Below are 24,512 nucleotides of genomic sequence, written 5' to 3'. Positions count from 1 at the left end.
TCGAGTGCAACCCCGTCCTCCACCTCGGGGGCTGGCCAGTTTTTATTTGCTGTTGCTTGGATTCAAGCTCTTACTGTGATTACAGATTAGTTTTAGGGCATCTAAAGTGCACGACTGGTTTTAGTTTTTATTGCTTGGGAGTTAGCTTTAATTGTTTAACAGGAATGCACTGATGCATCAGCCTGTCTGCAAATAAGATGGCATTTACTGCTGGGATTTAAAGTGCTTTGAAAATAAAAAGCCCCATAGCCACACTGCTATGACACACGTAACATGACATGTGAGTTTGCGCTCACACCAAAGGCCAGCAAGACAAAACAATTCAAGACGGCGAGCAGCAGATAATTTAGTTTGAGGAAAACTGGGACAAATCTTCAAAGATTGTATGATGAACTTGTGTGTCTCATTTGTTTTGTATTACAGTCCCTAAATCCATGGTTCAAAGCAACCTCACATATGAGATGCCACAACACTGCTGTTCAGCACATCATGATTATAATAATAACAACAAATACAAACAAGGGAGGTGGGACAAACAAAAGATTAAGAAGACCATGAGTCAAACGGTTAATTCATCTCAACATTTTAAAATCCCTACAGGTCTCCCCTAGGGATCTGTCCTATTTAGTATCAATCTACTCCAAAACTTTCTCAAACTGAGCAGTGATAAAATCCGAGGTTCTCCTCAGTGCCACCAAAATCCAGCTTTCAGTGTCATGCTTGATCGCACGCTTTCTTTCCAAGCTCAATACTGCTGTCCTCGTTCGCACTGTGATCACGTCCCACATTAGTGATTAGTGCAACTTCCTCTAACCAGAACGCCATACCACTTACATCATCACCAAAGCTCCTTCCTTACTCACATTATTTTTTTTAACTCCGATAAAACACATACACATCCCTTTCTGTGCTTTGAAAAGCACTTAAAGTATTGTTCTTATTATTAAAATGTTTCCCCATTTACACAACTAAAACAGTCATCAGTCTAGATGTTGTTAATTATCAGGCTGAAGGTTAATTGTGAAAACTGACTAATTGGTCAGATAAGCCACAGCACATCAGCGTTGTGTCGGTTTCACTGGTTCATTGGCTCACAGACGGGGCAGTAATGGTTTCTGCTATCTGATGTTGGATTAGAGGCAAACCGCCCTCTCCTGTAGGATTTCTGTGTGGTTTGTGAGGCTGACTGATGATCTGCACCTGAATCTCTGGTCTCTCCTCTTTACAGGCGCTGCTACGTGATACAGTTTCAGAAAAAGTCAAACACTCTTTTTCTTTTTCTTTTCTAAGACCTTTATTCACTAAATGGATCAACTTACCCTGAGATGAACCTTCAAACAGCCCTCTGAAGATCTCAAAGTGGGGGTTGGAATAACTGTAGTCACAAATTTATCACATCTCACACAAGTCTCCACAAAGTTAGAAGCACACAGCAATTCTCACTGAGGCGGTTAAAAAATGTGAGCGGGGTAATTGGCTGGAGGCTGCAAAGCTGCTGCAGGTGGGTGCTTGCCTGTGTGTGTGTGTGTGTGTGTGTGTGTGTGTGTGTGTGTGTGTGTGTACTGATTAGAGAGCTGCTGAGGTGATGGATCAGAGAGCACAATCTGTGGAGGCTGACCACGTGTTTCCTGGTTTTTCTTCACTGTGTAACAGATTTTTAAAAATGTTAAAAATAAAGTGATTTCCTTTTTAAGTCCATTTGAAGTTATCGCTTGCTTAGTAACTCTTATGCCCATTTGGCGTTAGTGCACGGACACATCAGGGAGCACCATCTATTCCTCACACTCAGTCTTTTACAAAGTTCAGAAATACTTAGTTTTCCTTTTATAAAAAGTTATTCTTTTTAGTAGTTTTTTGGGGGGCATTTAAAACATAAGGTTAATCAATTTTGGTATATTTCCTGTACTTTTATGTTACTCTGGATACAAACCAAGGAGACCCAGCTTTTGGCTGAGGTCTTTGTTCTGTGCATTTAGATTAAGATGTGAGGTAACACTTTGTAATAGTGCCTGTGACTGAAGGCATAATTCCTCTGTAATTAAATGGACTGTTACTGTATTTTATTTGAAATTAGAATGCATATACATCTACCTACAAATACTTAAATGTAGGTACAGTGAAATAAGTATCAAGTCAGGTTTTTACAGGAAGCAGCTTCTGTAAGTAATTTTCAGGTTTTTTTTTTTTTGTTTGTTTGTTTGGGTTTTTTTTTACATGTAAGAAGAAATAATTGCCTCCCTGTGTTACATTATAAGTATGGGGCTTAACCTTTCCTAATTTCTACAGGAAACGAGACACTCTTAAAATTGCAGACTACTGAAAATGACTTTACACACTAGTGAGGTTAACTCACAGTATAGGTATTTCTTTGTTTCCTGTAGAAGACTGACTCGTTACCTCCTTATTGTAGTTATTAATTGCATAATTGCATTCTAATTTCAAATAAAATACAGTGAAATTACATTTAAGCACAGGGGAATTATGCCTTTGGTCGTCGGCTGTATTGTAAAGTGTTGACAAATGTGAATTCACTCATACACGGAATATAAATAGAAGGCAGTTTTTTGTTGGGGTTTTTTTTTTTTTTTGTACTGGTCTCTTTGAGGCTGTGACATTAGTGGTGAATCAGTTGATTGGCAGCAGTATCAGTAACCAGGAACCTGCGTGTTGCTGAACTGTCTCTGGCATTTAGCAGATTTTGTGAGGCTCTGATCCTTTTTAAACCTATCAGAAGTCTCAGATATGTTTTTATTGAGCAGCACAGATCTAGCTTAACACAGGCATTTTCCCTGACTCCGAATGGGCCTCTGGGGTAGATAAAATCAGTGTTAAATACTACTGTCAAAGCCACTGGGGGATTTCTGTACAGCCTGACTGTAGACTGAGGCCCAATTATTGTATCTTTAGCGCAGATTCTTCAGGTGAAAGCGGCTTATCTGGCTTATCTTATCTGGCCAGCCTCATGTGTCAAACACAGTATCTGAGAGGAAATCTGACTGCTGGAAGTCAGACTATGGTCTTAGGTATCATCATTTAAATGATTATTTTTATTCTTTTATTTGATTTAAGTATAACAGTTTTCTGCAGACTGATTTAAAAAGGGGGGGAAAAAAAGTGTAGCTGATGCTTGAAGACAAAAATACTTCCATGTATGATTGCAATATCCCAAAACCATCACATCATCTAACAACTTCAGTTAGACTTTTCTTTGTTTAAGTTTAGGTGTCTGGTAGTCATGTCTCAAGGCGTTGTGACGCGTTCTACCACATTTTTCCTAAATAAATGTTTGAAAAATTCACATTTTTGTTTACAGGCAGCATCCATGGACTCAAAGTGTATGTAATACTTTTAACACTGACAGATTTTGTGACGGAGAGCTAAAATTCCACACTGTCTCATGATATATGAACTCTTAACTTCATGTGGTCTTTAGCTGCAGGAATGATAAATTAGGAAAACAGATTAAAATATTTGCCTTTTTTTTTGTTAGTATTTTCATTGGCTCAGTCTGATCATAGTAACCAGGCTTATTAATATTGTGATTGGCTCTTTCTTTGTAATAATACATTTATAGTTGTTGATCCCCACAGTTTCGCACAGGAACTAGAACTATATATTTATGAGATACGAGAAGGAATAGGAGACACCTGAAAGCTGTGTGTTCATTTGTATACCGGCCTCAGGTTTGTCTGGATATTAACCGTTGTGTCGTGCCCCCCCGCGCTTCATGTGCACTGAGCTGTATAATGAAGTGGGAGTCACAGCCGCGACCTTCACTTCACCTCCTGCTCCCACTAATGAGGGAAAAGTCTGGAGGTTTCTTTGTCCTGGCCTGTATTAAAAAGTAGGCCTGTGTATCCAAACTTCAAATGCTCTGAAGACCCCCACAGACCCCCTGCGTCAGTGTTTTAATGTATAAATCAGTGAGTCTCTCAGACAGGAAACTCTCTTCCTGCTCCTCCTCTGACTCTGGGGGCAAATTGATCATTAGCTTTACATCAGTTGAAATGTAACCATGTTCACAGACACTGCAGAGCTGCTCCTGCTCTTTGTTTGATCTGCTGCACACATGGTGAGTATGTTGAATAGTTTGAGTTTACCTGACCCGCTCACTAACTAACCGGATATTAACTTCAGTCTGCACTCTTCATTCATGCTGCTGCTTCCTTTGATTTCCTCCTCAGAAGCCTCAGAGCCTCTCCTCCCCTTCTCAGGGTTCATACGCCTTTTTCAGGGTGAAATTCAAGCACTTTTTAAGCACTTTCAAGGTCCCTTTCAAGCTTTTCCAGCACCCCCACCCCCACCCCCCAAAAATGCATGTTTCACGATAAACACATTTTGAATGAAAGCCGGGAACTTTGGTAGCACAGAAACAAGTGGCTATTCTTTGTGACCATATGGATCGGTCCCTCATATTACCATTATTTCACCCAAAGGCACCAAGTTAATACTCAAAAAAGCTGCAGCAATACACACAAATATAAATAGTACTTGGTGAAAACTTTGCTTTTAGCCTTTAACCCTCTGGTGTCCAGGGTATAATTGGCTGCTTTTGACTACTTTTGATTTGGCCTCTATATTTCACCTTTAAAAACTGTTTATCTGTTATTTTCTCACTTTGACTTACTGTATCAGCACAATTTAGAAAGTAGAAAGTGATATTTTTGACTGTAAAAACCACAAGCATGTTTAAAGCATAATTTTCATAACTTGAAATGCAAATAGAAATTGTACATTTTTAAAAAATATGCACAAGTTTTGCAAACAACAAAGTTATATGGTACTATTTACCTAAAAATGCAGCCAAGGCTCAGACATTTTTTTTATATAACCATTTAAAACTATTTACAGAACAATCAGGTGCTCTTTCTCAAATAAGAAGGCACACAAATTATTTATGCAACTCCAAAAAAATAGTTTGTGTCACTATAAGACAGATGAGAACAGCGCAGGGATAAACCTGCAGGTCTGACAGCAGGTGTGTCACTCAGCGTTTACACTGCAACCTGCCTTTGGTGGCTTTTTTGCAGCACCTGTGACGTTCACTAGTAGAACTGACACACAAAACAAAACAACGACTACACCACACACTAACTACACAAGACAACACACTAACTTGAGACTCCAAACACGGTAAACGTCACAAATCTCTCACGTATCAGAACTCTCTCTCTCTCTCTCTCTCTTGCTCACTCGCTCTCTCTCGCCGGTCACTCCTAAAACTGCCCTCTCTTCCCAAACAACCAAATGCCACATGTTGCAATATCATTTTTTGATTGGTCGACATGATACATTTTTACTCCAATAGGGAAGGAGTGTTTTTTCTTTTTTCACTCACAAGCAAAGCGTGTTAGCTAGCGCTCTCCTTAGAAAACGCCGTTTTAACCGTTTCTTCCTGGAGTAAACGCCACTGTTGTATTAAAAAAACAAAACAAAAAAAACATCGGTTTTACGTGACCTATCAACGCAATTTAAAAACTGGTATATAGCTTGAAGTCCCCACGTTGGACCCAAGTTGAAATGGAGACTCTGGGTCCGTCGACCACAGAGGGTTAATCAGAAAGCCTTAAGTAGGGCTGGGCCATATCATACCGTTCACGGTAATACCGGTGTAATTTTGGGCAACGATAAAAAAAGAAAAAAAAGAAATATCGCGATAGAATATGGGTAAAACGCGCATGCGCAGTGCCTATGTTTACATACACACATGGCGGCGACGCAGAATGAGAAGAGCGAAAGTGGATCGTTAAATGAAACGGATGAACCAGAATTGGTTTGTAAAAATGCTGCAACTTCAGTGGTGTGGAACTGGTTTAGCTTTCGTCCGTCAGATACACAACAAAGCACTAGTTTTGGTAGCGCATGCTAGCGGGCCGTCGTTATTACCGTGTTGTTTGGAAAATACGGCACACTTAAAATCAATCCATGATTTTTCTGAAAATCGACAGTGTCCCTTATAATCCCGTGTGCCTTATGTATGAATTCTGGTTGTGTTTACTGACCTCGAGACGATTTTATGTACACGGCGCTCGAAAATCTGTCAAATGTTTCAGTCCGACTTTGCTAAGCTACGAAGCCGCACCGCTTGACGGATTGTCGGAGCATTACGGCTATCGTAGGCAGGAGCCTCGCGGAGTGATACGTACTGTGCTTCAACATAATATTACCGTATTGTGTGTGTATAACCTCTTTTTAAGTTTTGTGGATATTATACATGGTTATGCTGAGGATATCTCGGCCAGTTTCCACTGGAAATGCCTTTTGGTTAAACTGTCAGCAAGGATTTGCATTTGCACTGTTAATTTATTTGTATAACTGTAATGCACATAAAGAACAGCTGCTTGTTTAAGTGAAAATACATTGATGGGGGTTTTTGCACTAATAAAGTTGTGGAGTTGTAAAGTATTTTGTCTAGTGTGAATTATATCGTCAGTTATATCGTTATCGCAAATTTTCAATTGTATATCGTGATAAATATTTTTGGTCATATCGCCCTGCTCTAGCGATATGTTATGATAAGTTAGCTAGTTATGTATCGGGCTAATGTTTAAAGCTTTCACTTGAGTAAATTAACTCATATTACTGCTAAGTAATGTTAGCTAAGTTCACAGCATATTCCGTAATAGCGCTGCCATACTGCATCACACTCAGTGCATTTCAATCATTTCTCCAGCGAGTTTGATAGCTAACAAAATAATAATCATAATTTAAGAAAATAGCATGTGTAACGTACACATACTGGAAAATTATTTACTAGCACTCACCTATCATGCGACTGGAGAACGCAAACTCCACTCTTGTTGTTTTCCATCAAACACTCATTAAAACAGCAACCTACAGGTATGTTAGCGCACTCATCCCCGACTGTCCGAGGGAGGGGCGGGGTCACATGTTGAAAAAGACAGAGGCGCAAGACAGCCCAGGCGGGGAAATTTTGCTTTTACGTTTTGCGACTAATTTTATTTCTCTATCTGATAAGAAAACTATTCAATCAGATAGTTATTTGTGGTGAATGAAATACAGTTACACTTTCAAGCACTTTTAAGCACCACATCTGAAATTCAAGCACTTTTCAAACCTTGAAAAGACAACATTAAAATTCAAGCATTTTCAAGGATTTCAAGCACCCGTACGAACCCTGCCTTCTCCATGCACCCATAATGCTTTATGTCATCATGACAGGAATCAGAAGCTCAGCTGATGCTGTAACCAACTTTTTTTTTTAAGTTGGAAAATCACAGCAGTTAATACAATAAAAAGCTTTAATAAAATGACATGTACTTCAATAATATAAAATACCACATACTGTATAAGAACACAGATATCAAGGTAAAAACTGATCTGAAAACAAAACCATTAGAAAAATTCAAATAAGGGAAAATTTAAATAAAATAAGTAATATTTTACTCTGAAACTCAGATGAGCAAAAGTAAACGAATAAAATAAGATAACATGCTAAATGACATAAAACACAAATGTAATTTTTTTTTTTTTTTTTTTTTTTAAAGCGAAAGAGCAGAAATTGGTTTTAAATTGGTTTTAAATGTCAGAGGAGCAAATATAATGTGCTCAAATATAATCTGAGGCCTGTTTGTGCAGCTGGGGCTCTGGTGTCTGAGCTAAGTGAGTGACTGATGAGATTTTAAACTGGAGAAACATGTCATTTTCATGCAAACAGCCTGAAGGAAAACATAATAAAACAGTATGCTGTGCAGTCACGTGAGCGCTGCGTGTTCTGTGAGCGTTTGACTGAGCACTGCAGGCGCTGCAGAGCAGAGCGTGATGTGGAAGGTAAACAGGATTCATTTAACCCTGATGGAAACAGGAGTGTTTGAACAGGATTCGCATTAATCTTCGTTTTGTTCTCCTTCCATCGGGTGTGTTTGTTTGTCACATTGGAAACATTCATCAACTGTCTCCATCACAGAAACCTCATTATGTGCTGAAGCAGCTGTCTGTTATTGTGTGGACCACCATTCTTCAGCCGAGCACACATACACAGGGTCAGGGTCACGGTTAATGGGTCGGCACTGAATTACTCACAGGTGATGGAGCTCCAGTTACTGTATGTGTATTAAAAGCACGGCCAGCAAAATGTTTGTTTAGACTTAAGCGACAACCCTCGAGTCCTTCAGTCTCATTTCTGGTTCCTTTAGCTGTTTTACGCCTTGGAGTCTGACTCGGACTGATGTCAATAACTGTCATTAGAGTCTTTTCCTGGCTCAAAATCGGTGTTTGGAGAGTGATGTTAACATGGTTGGTCCTTGATTGGTGTCTTATTTAAGTCTGTATTTTAGTGCCACTTCTGGCCATTTGATAAACATGTAAATATATTTAACTTTGGGTAAACCAAAGGGTGAACACACAGTTTCTGGCAGTTTTCTTCCCTTTGGTTGAAGGTGAAAACATGAAATTTTCCTAATGTGAAAAAACTGTGGATTCTTATTTTGTTGTATTTGAGGAATGGGGTGCAGGACCTTTTTCAGTGCTAAGGAATGCGTTGAAGCCCGAGCTGGAGGTGGAGCTGGAGGTGGAGCTGTTTGATCCGCGTCTGCTGACCTGTTCATGTTGTCTCAGCTAATCCAGTGAAAGCTTCTACGCCCATTCATGCAGTCTTATCTAGCTGTGTACTCTGCGGTCATGAGTCACTGACGCTGACTGATGCTCTGTGTGCTCATGTGCAGGTCTGCTGAGCTCACCTGTTTGTCTCAGGTGAGAGGGTGTGCTGGAAGGCGCGTGGCCCGGTAACAATGTGTCAGTGGAAGTGTAAGCAGGAGTAGGCGTATAACGGTTCCTATGTTCGGGCGACGGTGTGGTTGCGTGTGCGGTTTAAAATTAAAGTGGAATTGTGTCACTGTTATTTCATGTTATACCTCTTTATTTTAGTGTTAATTATTAAAGAGCCAGTTATGATGATCTTGAACTGTCTATGTACTCTGAAACTCCACTAAAGCATCTTTGTTTTTGCACATCACTGCAACCTTGAACAAGTCTTGATATGAGGCGTCACAGGTGTGAGGTTTCTAGTGCCTGGTGCATAAACCACCAGTAAGTCGGCGTCCTGTGCGCTGCTTCCCTTCCTTGCGCCTGAAGGTGCCACCCAGATTTTCAGTGGGTACTTCCCAGTGCCAGGGATAGTGATTCTCTAAACCCCTTCACCAAATGTCCAGCTCATCCTTGTTGGTGCCTCATTGGTGGATCTGTTTGCTGAAGCCATATTATTGGTTGTTCTGCATTTTTCTACTTGATAGCAGCACAGTTTTAAATGTTGTCTGCAGTATGTTTTGAGTTGAAATGCATTGGTCAGATAATATTGCTTTTCCTCCAGGTGTTGTTGGAGCTTTTTGCACCTGGGAAGCAGGTGAAGTAGTGCCAGACACTCCTACTCTGCATGCTACATGCGAGAAATTATCCAAAGTATCCAAAATGATTTTTGTGGCCCTTTATGCAGCCCTTCAGTTCAGTCTGGTACAAGCCAATTTTTCTGCTTTCTCTTTGAGCCTCATCTCCTTAAAAACCAACCAACTTGATGCATGTAGAAGACAAATGAGTATAAAGAAATCTGTCTGGGATGGTTCTGAAGCAGCAGAGTTGGACTCTGAAATAAGAACGCTTTTCCTGGCTCAGTATGGCGCTTTTGATGTGACTGTGCATCATCACAGTTTGTCCACATGTAGTTATTTTTTTTCTTTTAATATTTATTGAGTTTTTCCTTTGGTGCTAAATGACTTTTTTAGATTTACTATTGGGCTTTTTTTTCTCTTTGGAGCCTTATTTTGCACTGTAGAGTAGACGGGAATGGAGGAAGACGGTATGTGCAGAGTAGCCTTTTGGCTTACTGGCTAGCGAGCGATTTCAGTGCCCGCAGAAATCTTTCATGTGCGTAAAAACCATGGAGTCCATCTTCGATCCTACCGTAAGCAGAAGATATTTTATTCTGTGATATGATTTAAGATTGGAAAGTTTTGAGAACATGTCATTAAAAATTTAAAACCACACTTTACCTTAAAATTTGTCTGATCTCATGTTCATGATAGTCTTCTCGGGTGTCATGTAGAAGGCTTCCACCGTGGCTGCTGTTGCTCTGCTGTTTCCCCTCAAACACATTCAGAGACCCTAAGTTACAGTTTCAAACTGACTCGGATGTCCTGTGAAGGATCATTTCTGGCTATGAAAACTGCGTCTCCAGATATGGCAGCAGTTTTCATTTTAAGAGTCCACAGATTTCCAGGCCTGAGGCAGCACCTCAGATGACGAGGGAGAACAATGGTCATTTTTTTCCCATTCATCAGGTTATGCACCATGAATTTGACCTTCAAGGTCAGGCTGTCCTCGTGGACTTTAACATCCCGAGGCAACTGAGAGACAACATTTAACAGTTAACCAGACACACAGACTTCCTATTTATCATGTTTGCTTCCCTGCCTCTTCATCCATTCCCTGACAATAAAAATATCAAGTTGAACGAGCACCACACCATTGAGGAGACTCAGTGAAAGTGTTCCTGTGGACCGTGTGTCGGTTTTTAAAAGTGGTCCCACCCAAATTTAAATCTTTTAGATTTTCCTTTTTATAGTCTCATAACAGTTTGTTCTCACTTGCTGGTAAAACCCAGGTGTCGATTACATTCATGTTCATTTTAGGTGGAGACACGGTGCTTGGTGATATTTGGCCTCTGGTCATGAGAGGGGCTGTCAGAGCTGCTAAACAGGGGCCCGCTGTGCTGTGAATGACTCACGCTGTCTCTGTGTGCTGCAGCAGAAACATTACGGGTCACATCGCCGCCAGGACTTTCACATAAAAGAAGTTCCTGCATTTATTCAGACATGAGAGAACAAGTGAAGCTGCAGGAACATTTATGTAACAGGGGGTGAGAGGGGGTTTTGTTCCCCCCTCAGGCATTTGTTTAGAAGAGGAGCCCCCCAGATCCTGACACGTCTCCTGATCTGTGTCGTTAGCAGATAACCAAGCAATACTCCTCCAAGACACAGGGAAACGGGATATGTGTGAGACCTGCCTAAATCCCTCATAAAAAAAGGTGGGGGGATTAGGTGGGGCTAATAGAGCGTGGATGCTTGTATCCTCCACCTGCGCACCTTTTGGATATGTTATGATCTGGTGTTTCCTGCAGAAATAGTTTGTGGTGGTAAACGTTGTCCTGTTGTTGAGTTTTGACTGTTTTCTCTTTCTTCTTTTTCTCTCCAGTTTAAATGAGTAGTATATTAGTCAACAACAACTAGGGCTGCTCGATTATGGCAAAAATGATAATCACGATTATTTTCACTGAAATTGAGATCTCGATTATTTGACGATATTTATTTAACAATAACAATGTATTGAATAATGGCTTTAAAGATTGTCAAAAAATAATATAAAATAGTGTGCAAATACTGATTACAGTGGAAATGTTTGCAATATAAAAAATAAATGAAAAATGTAAACATCTATGTTTAGTGAACTTCAAAATACTGCATAATATTTGATCCACGTCTGACTCCACGAACCCATAATGTTTCCACACCACTGAAGTCGTTTTACCTCTTTTCAACCAACGGCATTCTTTCTTCAGCAGCCGTTATCCTCTCCTCTACAAATAACTTCTGCTTAGCTTTCCGAGCTTCCCTCGGGTCCTCTTAATTGTTGTGACGCGTGTTCGAAACGCAGAGAGGTGCGCTCGATTTGCCACACGGAGCAGCGCGAGAGTAAAGCACGAGGGAGGTGCTAATAATCGGCTCAGTCATTTTTAATGATCGTTGAAAACCCAGATCGTAATCTAGATTAAAATTTGATTAATTGAGCAGCCCTAACAAGAACCTTTTGTAGTGTATGCATGTGTAAATAAATCATATGCACACAATAACTAGAAGATCAATATTCAGCGGTTTCTTCAGTTAGTTCACGGATGGACTCCAGATTCAGGTAGTGATGGTAGACAGTGTTCTGCTCAGCAGGTGAACCTTTTCTCCGGAGGTTAAGTAGGAATGGACTGAACCTGAACTATGGTCTCCAGCTGCAGTTCTTCCATCTACAAGTAAAATCTTCTGGAGAGCAGCTGAAATGATATCAGAGACTGTCACAACAGCAACCTGATCAGCCTGCTGGTGGGAAACATTGGAAAGGCTAGAGCTGGCTGGTTACCAACTTTCAAAATAAGAGCAAGTAAGTAAAGTCTGTATGTAGGGAAATGCTGCTCAGAACAAACAGGTGGGCACAGTTCTTTGATTGGATCGAATTATTTAAAAGTTACCTCAGGATGTGTTCTTTTTTCTTTTTCTTTTACGGAAAGGTTAAAAATAAATCCGGCTGCTGGTTCTGCTCTGGCGTCTGTCTTTTGTTTTTCATTTGGCTGCGATTATACGTGATGAATGACACAAGCAGATCTTCAATCAACACAAGTCTAATTTGAAGGGAGTGCTGGGAATTCGAGGAGAGCCCGGCAGAGTCCCCGGTGTTCCCATCATAAACGTCCGGGTAGTAGTGGTGGTGGTGGTGGGGACTCCATGTCATCCTTTCAGAGCCTCAGTCATTGTGACCTTGCCAGTTTGTCTCTGTTTTCTACACACAGAGGCTCTGAAAGCAGTTTTTCTCTGAAGCTCCTGGAAACCACAGACAGATTCCCAGCAGCACCCTGGAAACCAGCACAAACCCCTCGACCCTATCCTGGTCTCAGTGGTGCATCAGCTTCTCTGTGGAGTCCTGCACAGTGCTCAAACTGTTCACTGAAGCTGGAGTCTAATACAGGGTTCGTACGGGTGCTTGAAATCCTTGAAAATGCTTGAATTCTAATGTCGTCTTTTCAAGGTTTGAAAAGTGCTTGAAAATGTAACTGTATTTCATTCACAATAAATAGCTATCTGATTGAATTGTTTTCTTATCAGATAGAGAAATAAAATTAGTTATTAGCTAACATTACTTAGCAGTAATATGAGTTAATTTACTCAAGTGAAAGCTTTAAACATTAGCCCGATACATAACTAGCTAACTTAAGGCTTTCTGATTAACCCTCTGTGGTCGACGGACCCAGAGTCTCCATTTCAACTTGGGTCCAACGTGGGGACGTCAAGCTATATACCAGTTTTTAAATTCCGTTGATAGGTCACGTAAAACCGATGTTTTTTTTTTGTTTTGTTTTTTTAATACAACAGTGGCGTTTACTCCGGGAAGAAACGGTTAAAACGGCGTTTTCTAAGGAGAGCGCTAGCAAACACGCTTTGCTTGTGAGTGAAAAAAGAAAAAGAAAAAAACACTCCTTCCCTATTGGTGTAAAAATGTATCATGTCGACCAATCAAAAAATGATATTGCAACATGTGGCATTTGGTTGTTTGGGAAGAGAGGGCAGTTTTAGGAGTGACCGGCGAGAGAGAGCGAGTGAGCAAAAGAGAGAGAGAGAGAGAGAGAGAGTTCTGATACGTGAGAGATTTGTGACGTTTACCGTGTTTGGAGTCTCAAGTTAGTGTGTTGTCTTGTGTAGTTAGTGTGTGGTGTAGTCGTTGTTTTGTTTTGTGTGTCAGTTCTACTAGTGAACGTCACAGGTGCTGCAAAAAAGCCACCAAAGGCAGGTTGCAGTGTAAACGCTGAGTGACACACCTGCTGTCAGACCTGCAGGTTTATCCCTGCGCTGTTCTCATCTGTCTTATAGTGACACAAACTATTTTTTTGGAGTTGCATAAACAATTTGTGTGCCTTCTTATTTGAGAAAGAGCACCTGATTGTTCTGTAAATAGTTTTGAATGGTTATATAAAATACATCTGAGCCTTGGCTGCATTTTTAGGTAAATAGTACCATATAACTTTGTTGTTTGCAAAACTTGTTCATTATTTTTTTTTTTTTTTTTTTTTTAAATGTCCAATTTCTATTTGCATTTCAAGTTATGAAAATGATTCGTTAAACATGCTTGTGGTTTTTACAGTCAAAAATATCACTTTCTACTTGTATTTTAAATTTTCTCTGAATTTAGATAAATTGAACTGAGATGATGCAAATTGAAACATGCATTCTTTTTTTTTTTTTTGAATTTGACCCTGAAAAAAGTGTACGAACCCTGCTAATAACAGGCTTTAGGCTTGGGGTTTCCATTTTTCCCACTATCAAACTGAATCATATGACGTTCATGACCGGCTTAGTCACTTAGAAACTCCAAAAATGACTCACATTAATCTTCTCGAGCTTTGAGAACCTTGGAAAAAAGCCTTCATCTCTGTCACCATCAGCTGGTTTCCAGTCTGAGCTGTCATCAGGTGACCTATAACAGCAGGAACTCTGCTTCAGGCGTTGGCCCATTTCAGCATCTCACTAGCCCACTGCCATACATTATCTCTGACCCCCGACCCCAAACTCAGAGGTCTCTCCGCTGTGATGATAGCAGCAGCTGTTTGTCTCCAGCTGTGACCATCGACTTGTTTCAGACTGGAGGCTGTGGGAGTCAGTACAGTTCTGTATGGGTCTTTGTTCCCAGCCGGCAAACTGTTAGCGGTGAGGAGTCACATGTGGGACTTGTTAGGGCAGTAATGGATTCAGCAGAGGCCTCCAGTGCCCTTCAGTTCAGCCATTACTCTGCATTCACGAGGCAGATGTTTTTAACAGTGACCACATTCAGCCTCGGTGGCAGCAGGAGCCAAAAATGATCCTTCAGGACTTTGATGCAAGGGTCCCTCGGTTACTCCTTAGAGTCAGCTGATGGACTCATCTGCAGCTGTTTTCATACCTGATTTCAGTGAATACTTGTCAGAAACACTAGACATTCCAAAATTTGAGGAGACTGGAGAGCAAAAAGATGAATCATAGGACTGATAAATCAGCCGAATGTTTCAGAGCATTCATTGATCGTCTGTGTTGTTGGACACATTTTCTCTGGGTTTACATTAAAACAAATAGCATGTCTGTTGTTTTCATTGAGGACACCTTGACCTGCTGGTAGAACTAAAACAAATCATTTTTTTAAAGATCATTTTCCTTTTTTGTTTGTGCGTGTGTGTGTGTGCACGCGTGTGCTCGCAAGTGAAATTCTTTGCATCTTTGCATTGTTACTCAAACGTTCTACGACGTCTGAGAAAATGAGTGTGCATATTGTCTGTCTTGGCTTACTGTATTCAACATGTGAATATTTGCGGGCACCCTGAGCACACTCGATCTTATCTGATCTTGGAACCAAAGTGGGATGTTGCCTGTTTAGCACTCGCATCATAGACCACCTGGGAATTGTGCTGTAAGCTTAGGGGCGGCTGTTGGACGTCTGTTAGTCGTAGGTTTGATCCACGCTTCCCCCCCGGTCTGTGCCGACGTGTCCTGGGGCAAGATGCTGAACTCCTGATTATCCCAGTGCATCCTTAATGGGTTTCTGAATAGGTAAATTTGGTTACTTTAGTGCATTAGTGGAAAATGTAATGTGATTAGAGTAATCCATTACAAAGTAATTCATTAAAACAACACTAAACCTGAGGGGTTAGAAGCTTTAAAGCCTTATTTTTGGGAAAATTAACCAAACTGAGTCTTTTTAATGAGATTTGCTCAAAAGGCTACAAGTGGAAAGTCTTGTTTCTAGAAGGGCTTTGCTTCATGTCTGTTCACAAAAAAGTTACCTTTTTTAAACTTTTATTTAACAAAGAGGTCCTTTAATTTTTTTTCTTCCTTAAGGAAAGAACATGAAGAGACACGAGACCAAAATAAGGCAAATCAGGACAAACAAGTAACTGAATACAAATACAGAGCCCAGCTTAGGAATGTCAGTTTCATTCTTCAGTGCAAAGTAAAATGATACATAAAGGCTGAAGGTTAGTTTCTGCCATTATCAGTGAAACTGAACTGATCATAATGGAGTTGGGGCTGATAAACAACGCCAGCTTTTTCCTAAAAATACATAACGAAGAGAAGACTTTAGAACAAACTGAGTCTGTTTGTATTATCAGAGTTTTAAAGTGAGAAAAACAGCACACGTCCACTCTGAAGTAATTAAAAAAGATAAAGTTAACTGTAGCACAATATAACAAGCTATCCCGGTGCTCATCGGTGTGCTGTGTTTATAGCAGGTAGTACTGGAAAGCAGGCCTGGCACATTCTGAGGAAGGTGCAAGTCACATTGACACAGCACTAAAAATCATGTTTTACTGTGTAGGAAGTTAAAATGAGCTGAAAATGGTTTAGAACTGCTTCTTTGAATCAAACTGTTTTAAGTCTCAGGAGCACAATACAGAAAAGTAACCCTGCTCATACTGGAGCTATCGAGATTTCCCCTGATAGAGGATCCCTCTCCACCTGCTCCTTCTTGGGTTTCTCCTGGGTTTTATTCTGTAGGTTGTGATGAAACTGAATTAACTTTGTTTGGTATTTAAATTATTTATTTGCAGCATTTGTAACTTGAATCTTTTTGATGTACCTTAAAAAGTTCTGCCAGCAGAGAGTGACAGAGAGGAGAGGTGAGGTGAGGAGGGCGGGGGAGGATCCAGAGATGCATGATTGGCGGCTGGTGGGCGGGGCTTAACATGTGAGAGGCTAGACTGAGAGTTGCAGTGAATCAGACCTCACCGGAGGCGAGACACACGGCAGACAGACAGACAGACGGACAGACAGGAAGAGAGGAGCTAAAATGGTCTTAAACTGGAATATACAGCGACTGACAGCACACTGCAACCATGGTAAGATCACACACACACTCAGTCTCCAACAGCAGTCTGCAGCACATGATGTGTGTGTGTGTGCGTGTGCGTGTGTGTGTGTTGACCGAGGTTCGTTGGGGAGGGGGAGGGGACAGGGGTGTTGGGTTTCCATCAAGGTGTATTCTGAAACATTTGTCCTCAAGTGTGTGTGCGTGCGTGCGTGCGCGTGTGTGTGTGTGTGTGTGTGTGTGTGTGTGTGTGTTCAGTCAGTTAAAAAGTCCTTGCAGTGACTGTGTGTGTGTGTGAGAGAGTGTGTTTGTGTGTGTGTGGTTTGGAGCAGAGTCTGCGTTCAGCTGAAATAAACCTCTAAACTCAAACCTCTTGAGTTCTGAGTTCAGACTCAAAGCAAAACAGAGAAAAGCAGAATCATCTGTTAGTTCAGCAGTTTAAAATGTCCATGATTGGAAAAAGCAAAACAAATGCAATAAAACGAGTATGTAACAGTTCACAAAGACAACTAAAGTGCAGTAAATAAAAGCAGCAGTAAGAGCTTTTTTGGATGCACATTTAATTGGAGTCCCTGTCTTCACCCTCTCGTGTTTTTTCCAAACTTTCCAAACTCTCAGAACTTTAAAATAAAGTTTTTAAGTGTCAGTTTGAATTGTGGTTGAAGGTTTCCATAAAAAAAAACAAAAAACAAACAACCCCCCAAAAATATATATCCCAGGACCTTTGTGTGTCTTTAATGAAGAGCTGCAACCACGTGAGGGCTTTTCTCTAGCCTTCAGAGAAACCTGGGGTTAAATGTGAAATGTGGTGATGTTGGTGTTTAATGCGTTTAGCTGTCGTGGGCTGTCATGGTGCTGGTTTGGATTCTACTCCTGTTATGTCCGTCAGCTCCTCCTGAAGTCTTTTGTTTGTTTTGGTCCTGTGGTCAGTGCGTCACCTCTCAGGATTTCCTTATAGGCTGTAAACCTAGCTTGGTTTTCTTACTGAGCTGTTCATAGAGTTGTAGTTTTATTATTGCTGACAGTTATGACTATTTAGCATCAGATGGACTTTTACCAACGTAAGTTCATTAAGGCCACAACTTCTTATACTTAATGTAAATGGGAGTCCACAGGGTTCTATGCTAGGACCAATTTTATTTGCATTATGCGTGCTTATATTATATTATTTGAAATAAAATACACTTTCTTGTATTTGCGTAATATCTTTAAACTTAGAAATCTTCTGTCTCAAAGTGACCCTGAAAAACTAGTTCATGCATGTACTAAGTCTACACTAGACTACCTTAATTCATTATTATTGGGCCTGTCCTTAAACTACCTGAAAGCCTTCAGTTACAGGGATTACTGGCTCTCTGTTAAATCTAGAGTCTAATTTAATATATTTATCCTCACAAGTTCTTAAATAATCAAGTCCCATCTTATTAATACTTAATTTAAACCTCTGTGTTGAATCTTAAGCTCAAATCTACTTCTTCAGTCTGAAAAAGTCACTCAGGTTTCTCCCACTGAAAACGCCACGTCCAGATTAGCAGAATCAACTTTTTGGGGCATGTTGAATTAATTTCTCCTTGTCATTTTAGGATCATTCACTGTTTTTGTTTGTTTGTTTTGTTTTGTTTTGTTTTGTTTTGTGTTTGTTTGTTTGTTTTTTAAAATGGTGAACCTACAGTCGGGATCACAAGGTCTCTCCTGTGGTCATGAAATTTCTGCTAGCAACAAACAGTGACCTGCAAAGTGACTCAATACGAGTGACTCACTTCCTGTGTGTGAAGCCCCTTCACAGTTAGGAAGGAGGATTATCCAGGTGGTGCTCATTGGTTAATGACTTAAAGTCACATGTTAGCCAGTAAGCATGCCGCTTCACTGTCTGCCCCTCATTTGTCGCAGCTAGGGTCACACCTAACATCAGGATGGCAATGGCACAAAAACCTCTCTGCCTCGTAATGGATTTAACTGACAGTCTGTCTTTCATGCTATAGAAACGTTGCAGTCTGTGTGTAAAGATGGCTTTAATATGGGGGTGAACAGAAATGTGGGTGTTTATTATTTATTTAAATTTGTACCTGTAGTGTTTTTGTAGTTTAGTTCACTCTGGGGTCATGAACTAACATCAGACCCGGGGAGCACATTTTATCACTCTCAGAAGAAGGCGAGACAAAGTTTCAGTGAAAGTTCAGTGTTGGTTTGACCTTCAGTTGGTTCCCAAAGAGCCACAGCAGCGTCCCTCCCTGCAGTATGTCCCAGTGCCCATCTGGCAGAAAAGAAATACAACACAAAACTGTTTGCCACAGATATCTCTGTCTTTTCCGTGAGCTCTTATTACACTGTACACTGAGGTTTCTCACTGCTGGCCAGAAAACTGTACAACATTCACGTTTTTCCAGTTTTATTAAAGTGTAATAAACAGATCAAGTTGCCTGAACAAACTGCGTGGAACAAAAGTCAGAGGGTAAAAAGTTTAGTTGAAGAGTTTCACAGGTAAAAAGAGGTCCTTTCTTTCAGGGAGTCAGGAGCTTCCTGCTTTCCTGCAGCAGTGAAGTAAATGAAGTGGTGTTAAAAAAGGTGTTAAAAGCTTGTCTGCATGAATGCAGGGTTCCTCCTCTGATCACATTATAATTCAGTGGCTTTATATCAGGTTCACTGGGATTTGTTTGTGGTTTGTAAGTCTTAGAGGAGAAGCTGCTGAATAAAATGTCATCTGTCGAAGCTTGGATTAACTCAGAATTAATGATCGTGATTTATTATGCACTGAAATGCTTTGCGGGCTTTCAGTGCTTCACTGTTAGACTTCTGAAATGCCCTTTTTCCTACCAAGTTACCTGTTGGTAAAATAATATATATATTTTTTAAATGAAATGTCTAAAAATACACAGATTTCTGTGAGGTAATGTGACACAGCCTTGGCTATATGTGGACCAGTTGTAATAGGTCACCCCTTAAAGGTCCATTTTAATCCAGTAAAAGCCCTGATTGGTCATTCTTCATGACCAGAAGGCTTGAAAATAAGACCCTGGATCTCATGTCCAGTCTGCTCCTATTGCCACAGTGCACTTGGTAACAATCGAGATAAATAAGTCTGTGGCTGTTGTTTCAGTGAGTCACACTGTGGAGGCTGAATCACACACACACACACACACACACACACACACACACACACACACACACACACACACACACACACACACACACACACACACCTGAGCAAAGATGAAATGATGTTGCCATGGAGGAGTGTGATTGGGTGTGTTTGACACAAAGGTGAAATATTGCGAGGCTGAAGAACACGTGCTCAGGCATGTTGGAGAACTGTAAAGGTTCTGCAGGAGCTAGAACCAGGAGTCCACTTGACGGGAGGTTTTCCTGCTGGAGTGTAGAGACGATACCTGGAATAATTTACTGGTTGATCAGTCAACCGTTTTTAAAGCAGAAAATCACTCAGAAAACACTTCAATGACACTACAGTCGCAGCACAGCCATAATCTTTGGTCAGTTTTCCAGATGTTTTGCTCCGTGTTCCTGTCTCTGAACAGAAATTGTCCTCGCCTCAGCAGCTGACTCAGTGTGATGTTATGCCATCATGTTTCATCATACTGGTCTGTAACGTCCCTCATGAATGACCCGTTTCTAACCGGGTTTATAGCAGTTTGCTTTCTCCCCGGCCTGCAGTCCTCTCTCTGTGATTAGCAGACCAACCCCCTGCTGGGTTGACCCGAATGGCACTATGCTGTGATGGGAATCAGTGTTTGAGATTTTGGTGATAGTGCACTTATCGTCATCTCCATAAACAGCCTACTAAATAAGCAGCAACGCCCAACATTATTCAACACGCTCCTGCATTAATTATTTTTATTCTGTAAGATAAAAACATTTATTCTCAGCACATCACAGCTTTCATCTGACAAACAGCTGCTCTGACAGTGCCAGAAGCAAGACACAGCCTGACATAACCTTCACCAGTTTGCATGTGATCTTAGGACAGAGATAAAAGTACTGTTTTTCTCAGAACAACTGTGGAATAAGAAGAATTTATGTGTTCATTTAACTGGGTTTAATGTGAGGTTTCAGTACCACCTAATTCAAACCCCAAAAACCAACCTGGCATTTGTGGCAGCAAAAAAAAAAGAAAAAAGTTCCCGTTAACACACACTAAAAATTATTTCTGTTTGTCCCCCAAAGCCTTTTTATTTTTCTCAAACAGTGGGGTTAGGGTTACTCCTAGTCATTGATACCTTGGACCTCACACGGGTTAAATTGAGATATAAAGATCAGCGGACGTGTTCAGGCTCTTCCTGCGACACAGTCTTTTTACCCAGCAGCCCCTCGACAAGTCCAAACATCTCTGATTTACAGAGCCTTGAAGCTCTGCAGGAATGTTTGAGGCACTCAGATAATGGATTCGCACTGATGGAGGTTACACACAGAAAACAAGGTGTGGTCATGGATCGTTGACATTCTTACAACAAACAAGCAGCTCCTTCAGTGGCAGGCTGCGGCACCCACGGTGTGGGACGGAGAGATTTCACAGGTCTTTCCTCCCCACTGCTGTCAGACTCCACAACAAAGACTTCAACTGATCAAACACACACATGTGCAATAATACTAAGTGCAATAATCTTTTTCTGACATAGTTGTATTTTTACTCAGAATGCAAATGCTTTATAGAACTATTTTTATCCTATTGTATATTTTATTCTATTTATTCTACTGTATATAGTATTTTATTTTATTCTATTCTGTACAGTTGTGTACTGTATTTTATTCTTATTGTATTCTAATTTTGCTATATAACTTTTGCACTGTCCACTTCCTGCTGTGACAAAACAAATTTCCCACGTGTGGGACTAATAAAGGTTAAAGGTTATCTTATCTTAAACATCAGATAAGCCTCAGTGTAATTTTAGTTTTTAGTTTTGGTGATTTAAAAAAAATGATTTCATGACATCACCAGATTTGGTAATACTTCTTAAAACGGCTAAAGAAATCCGCTTCCAGTAAACGGGGTTTGATGGAAAGAGGTTCCCATGAGCCGGGCTGCTCATCATGCGTATCGGGTTTAACACACTGACCCAGTGGGCTTCACTTCACCTCCTGATGGAAGCTGTTTTTCACGCTGCCTCTCGGGTCAGATGTCAGAGAAAAAAGCTCAGTCTTTGAACCTGCAGGCTGCAGCTCAGCCGGAAATGTTTTTATCTCTTGGGACTCGTCAGCGATAGGAAGTGGTCGTCGTCCGCGGTGTTGGGATGGACCCGCGGCGATGCGCTTCGGAGGAGGCAGCACAAAGAGCCAGTGTTCCTGCAGGTCCTCACCGTACCTCAGCACCCTGTCATCTTCCTGCCCCAGCCTGCCTGAAACATGAAGCCTCTTCCCCCTCCCTTCACCCTCAGCTCCGTCTGGGAAAACACCCCTCCACCAAAAAACACGCTACCTGAATATAACACCCGTAAAATAAGATTCCCCCCCAGGCCAATAAATTCTCTGACCTACTTCAGTGTGAGGTGAATCCTGCCACACATGCAGAGAGCTTCAGGGTCCCTCATGTGGGATAGTAGATGTATTTCATCGTTTTCCACTTACAAACTTTACATGGGTGGTCCACTACACTATAATTCCCTTCTCATTTTAGCATTTTTGTCTTCATCTTATTATCTTCATTTATCATGCAGTGTCCAAACAACACTTAATTAAAAAGTTCAGTCACAGCTTAGCAGCCGGTCCCAGCTTTTCCTGTCGTGCATTTTCTCTAAAGGCTCTGTGGCAGGTTGCTGTTGTGGCAGTTTGTGATATCATTCAGCTGCCCAGAGAGGATGCTGGTCATCCTGACAGATTCCAACTCCACCACTTTGGACTGCAGCTGGTGATTCTAGGCCTGTGTCTGCTCTGATATTCGCTACCACATATGAATGATTGTGGGTTTTTTTTACATGACTTTTAGCTTTGTAATGGATTGATTTCAGTAGGAAATATAGGCAAGTTTGGAGCACATATTTTGTCCAGACTTTTCAGTGGGGAAAGGTTAAATGTTAAAGGTGGGAAGAAGCTTGTGCCCAGAAACACAAGAGGAGGGAGGATGTGAAGCAGCACTTTTTAAAAAAATTTTTTTTGACAAGTTTTATATGGATCCTAGGTGTTGGAATGTATTTTAAGAAAAAATTAAATAGTAAATTGAATTTATGTTTGATACTTGATAATGTATATCAAGTATCAAAGAAGTATCAAACTTTTTAAACTTCTTTTTAATGACTTTTTAAAACCTGTTTTTGTAAATGTCGGACTGGTGTAATTAGACTTCAACTGCATTACAGATGTAATCAGTCATAATAATGATATGTACGTATAATAATAACAGTGCTGAGCCAGAGATGAGTCTGCAGCATGCACGGAGGTAAACGTAGGAGTAGAAGTTAGAGTCGGTGCATCAGCTGAGTCCTCCACCAATTTAATGTAAACAGAAGGCGATAAAGTGAGCATGACTGCTTCTCTGGTCTGTAACTGGGCAACTTTAAACAGCCCACATGAAGGCGTTTATGGTGGTATTTACAGTAGCTGCAGCTTTAATGCTGAGTGCAAACGTCTCCGAACGGCTGTCTTAGACCCACTCCTTACATGACTTTATTTAAACCAGCTGGTTTCTGGAGGATTCTTGTGTTCAGTAAAGTTATTTACAAAAGAAAAAAAAAACTGTGTCGTTGTTTTTGTTAATGTTTCTTCTCTGTTATAAGAGGTTAAATCCACTCAGATTAGGTATCTGTGGACTTGTTAGGTGACTTTTTACCTTTGAGGTGACCGAATTATGACGTGATTCTGCTAGCTGATAATCAGTCTTTAAGATGGACAGATGTGGCTGAAACTGTTTTGGATCAATATGTTATGAAGAACTGTTGGCAGCTTTTGTTGCAGGCATCTTTGAGTTAACAAAGTCAAAGATGGTGGAAGCACCTGCAGAAATCTGCAGTAGCAGGTTAATGGAGTTCAGAAATCTGCTGCTTCTCTGCACTGGACTTGAAACACATTCAGAATTCACTGAAGGTTGTTTGAGGGGAAAAAGTATTGTCGGAGTATCAGAGAGAGGCTTCCAATTAACCTGCATTGTTTCTGTTTACAGTCCTACCTGCTGCCACTTGAATGTAAGCCGCCCCATCCTGTAGACAGACTTCCTTCATGTCCTGTCTGTAGTTTGGGGTTTAAGGGTGCAGCAGTGTTCACTGTGCTGCAGGTTGAGCTTCGGTTTTGGCTCTGTTTGCTGCAGTAATAATTAGGATGTGAAGCATGAAGCAAACATGAGGAACACCTTTGATGTGGGATACTGGGGTTTTGTAATGTGATACACACATGAACCATGAGGTTTCATGCGGTTGTCTACACCAGATCCTGGACCAGCTTCTGTTGTTAGAACTCACCTCAGGCTGAGTTTGAAGCCGAACTGAAATATTTAGCTCTGAATGTGTGCAGGTACTTGGGACAGCTCACTGTTTTTCTGACTTTTTGATTTTCTCCTCTTGAGGAGAAGATTTTTCTTGCATTATACTTTCCCCTGTTGAGTACCCCTGCAGCCCCTCTGAGCCTCTCAATGGTCTGAGTTTAGCTCAGCCCTTAAATCAAATCGTGTCCCACAGGGCCCAGCCATTACCTCTTTCCCCTATAAAGGGCCTTGAAGTTGGGCTTTTTGTCCTCCCACTCAGCCAGCTGAGCTCAGCTTATTGAGCAGCCTGTCAGCTCTTTGCTGTGAGAAACTTGCAAATCTAATCTCATGTTTTAGAAACTCTGTGTCAAGGTCACTGCTGTATGCTATCGGTCTGAGCGCTGTGGCGCCGGACGCCGAAACGTCTTTGTTCCCCTTCAGGTTTGAGAAAGGTTTGTGTTCATGTGGGATGGATGGTGGCTCAGCTGCTGCCCGGCCTCATGAAGGT

At 41.0% G+C, this 24,512-nt stretch overlaps 1 protein-coding gene across 3 annotated transcripts in view; it reads left to right on the top strand.

Annotated features, from left to right (window-relative positions):
- Positions 1-24,512, top strand: part of plekhg4 (pleckstrin homology domain containing, family G (with RhoGef domain) member 4) — an 83,329-nt gene that overhangs the window by 16,786 nt on the left and 42,031 nt on the right. Inside the window, exon 1 of one of the 3 annotated variants that reach the window (XM_025908295.1) lies at positions 16,420-16,633. The exons of the other annotated variants lie outside the window; for them this stretch is intronic. Within the exon in view, the coding sequence (XP_025764080.1) occupies positions 16,631-16,633 (3 nt within the window). The 5' untranslated portion in view covers positions 16,420-16,630. Of the gene's footprint in view, positions 1-16,419; positions 16,634-24,512 lie in introns of those variants that run through there. 3 annotated transcript variants of the gene reach the window in all.

Source organism: Oreochromis niloticus, linkage group LG1 (assembly GCF_001858045.2).
Source record: "Oreochromis niloticus isolate F11D_XX linkage group LG1, O_niloticus_UMD_NMBU, whole genome shotgun sequence".
NCBI lineage: Eukaryota > Metazoa > Chordata > Actinopteri > Cichliformes > Cichlidae > Oreochromis > Oreochromis niloticus.
Note: the sequence above shows the minus strand (reverse complement) of the source record. Positions and strands in the feature narration are given on the sequence as shown.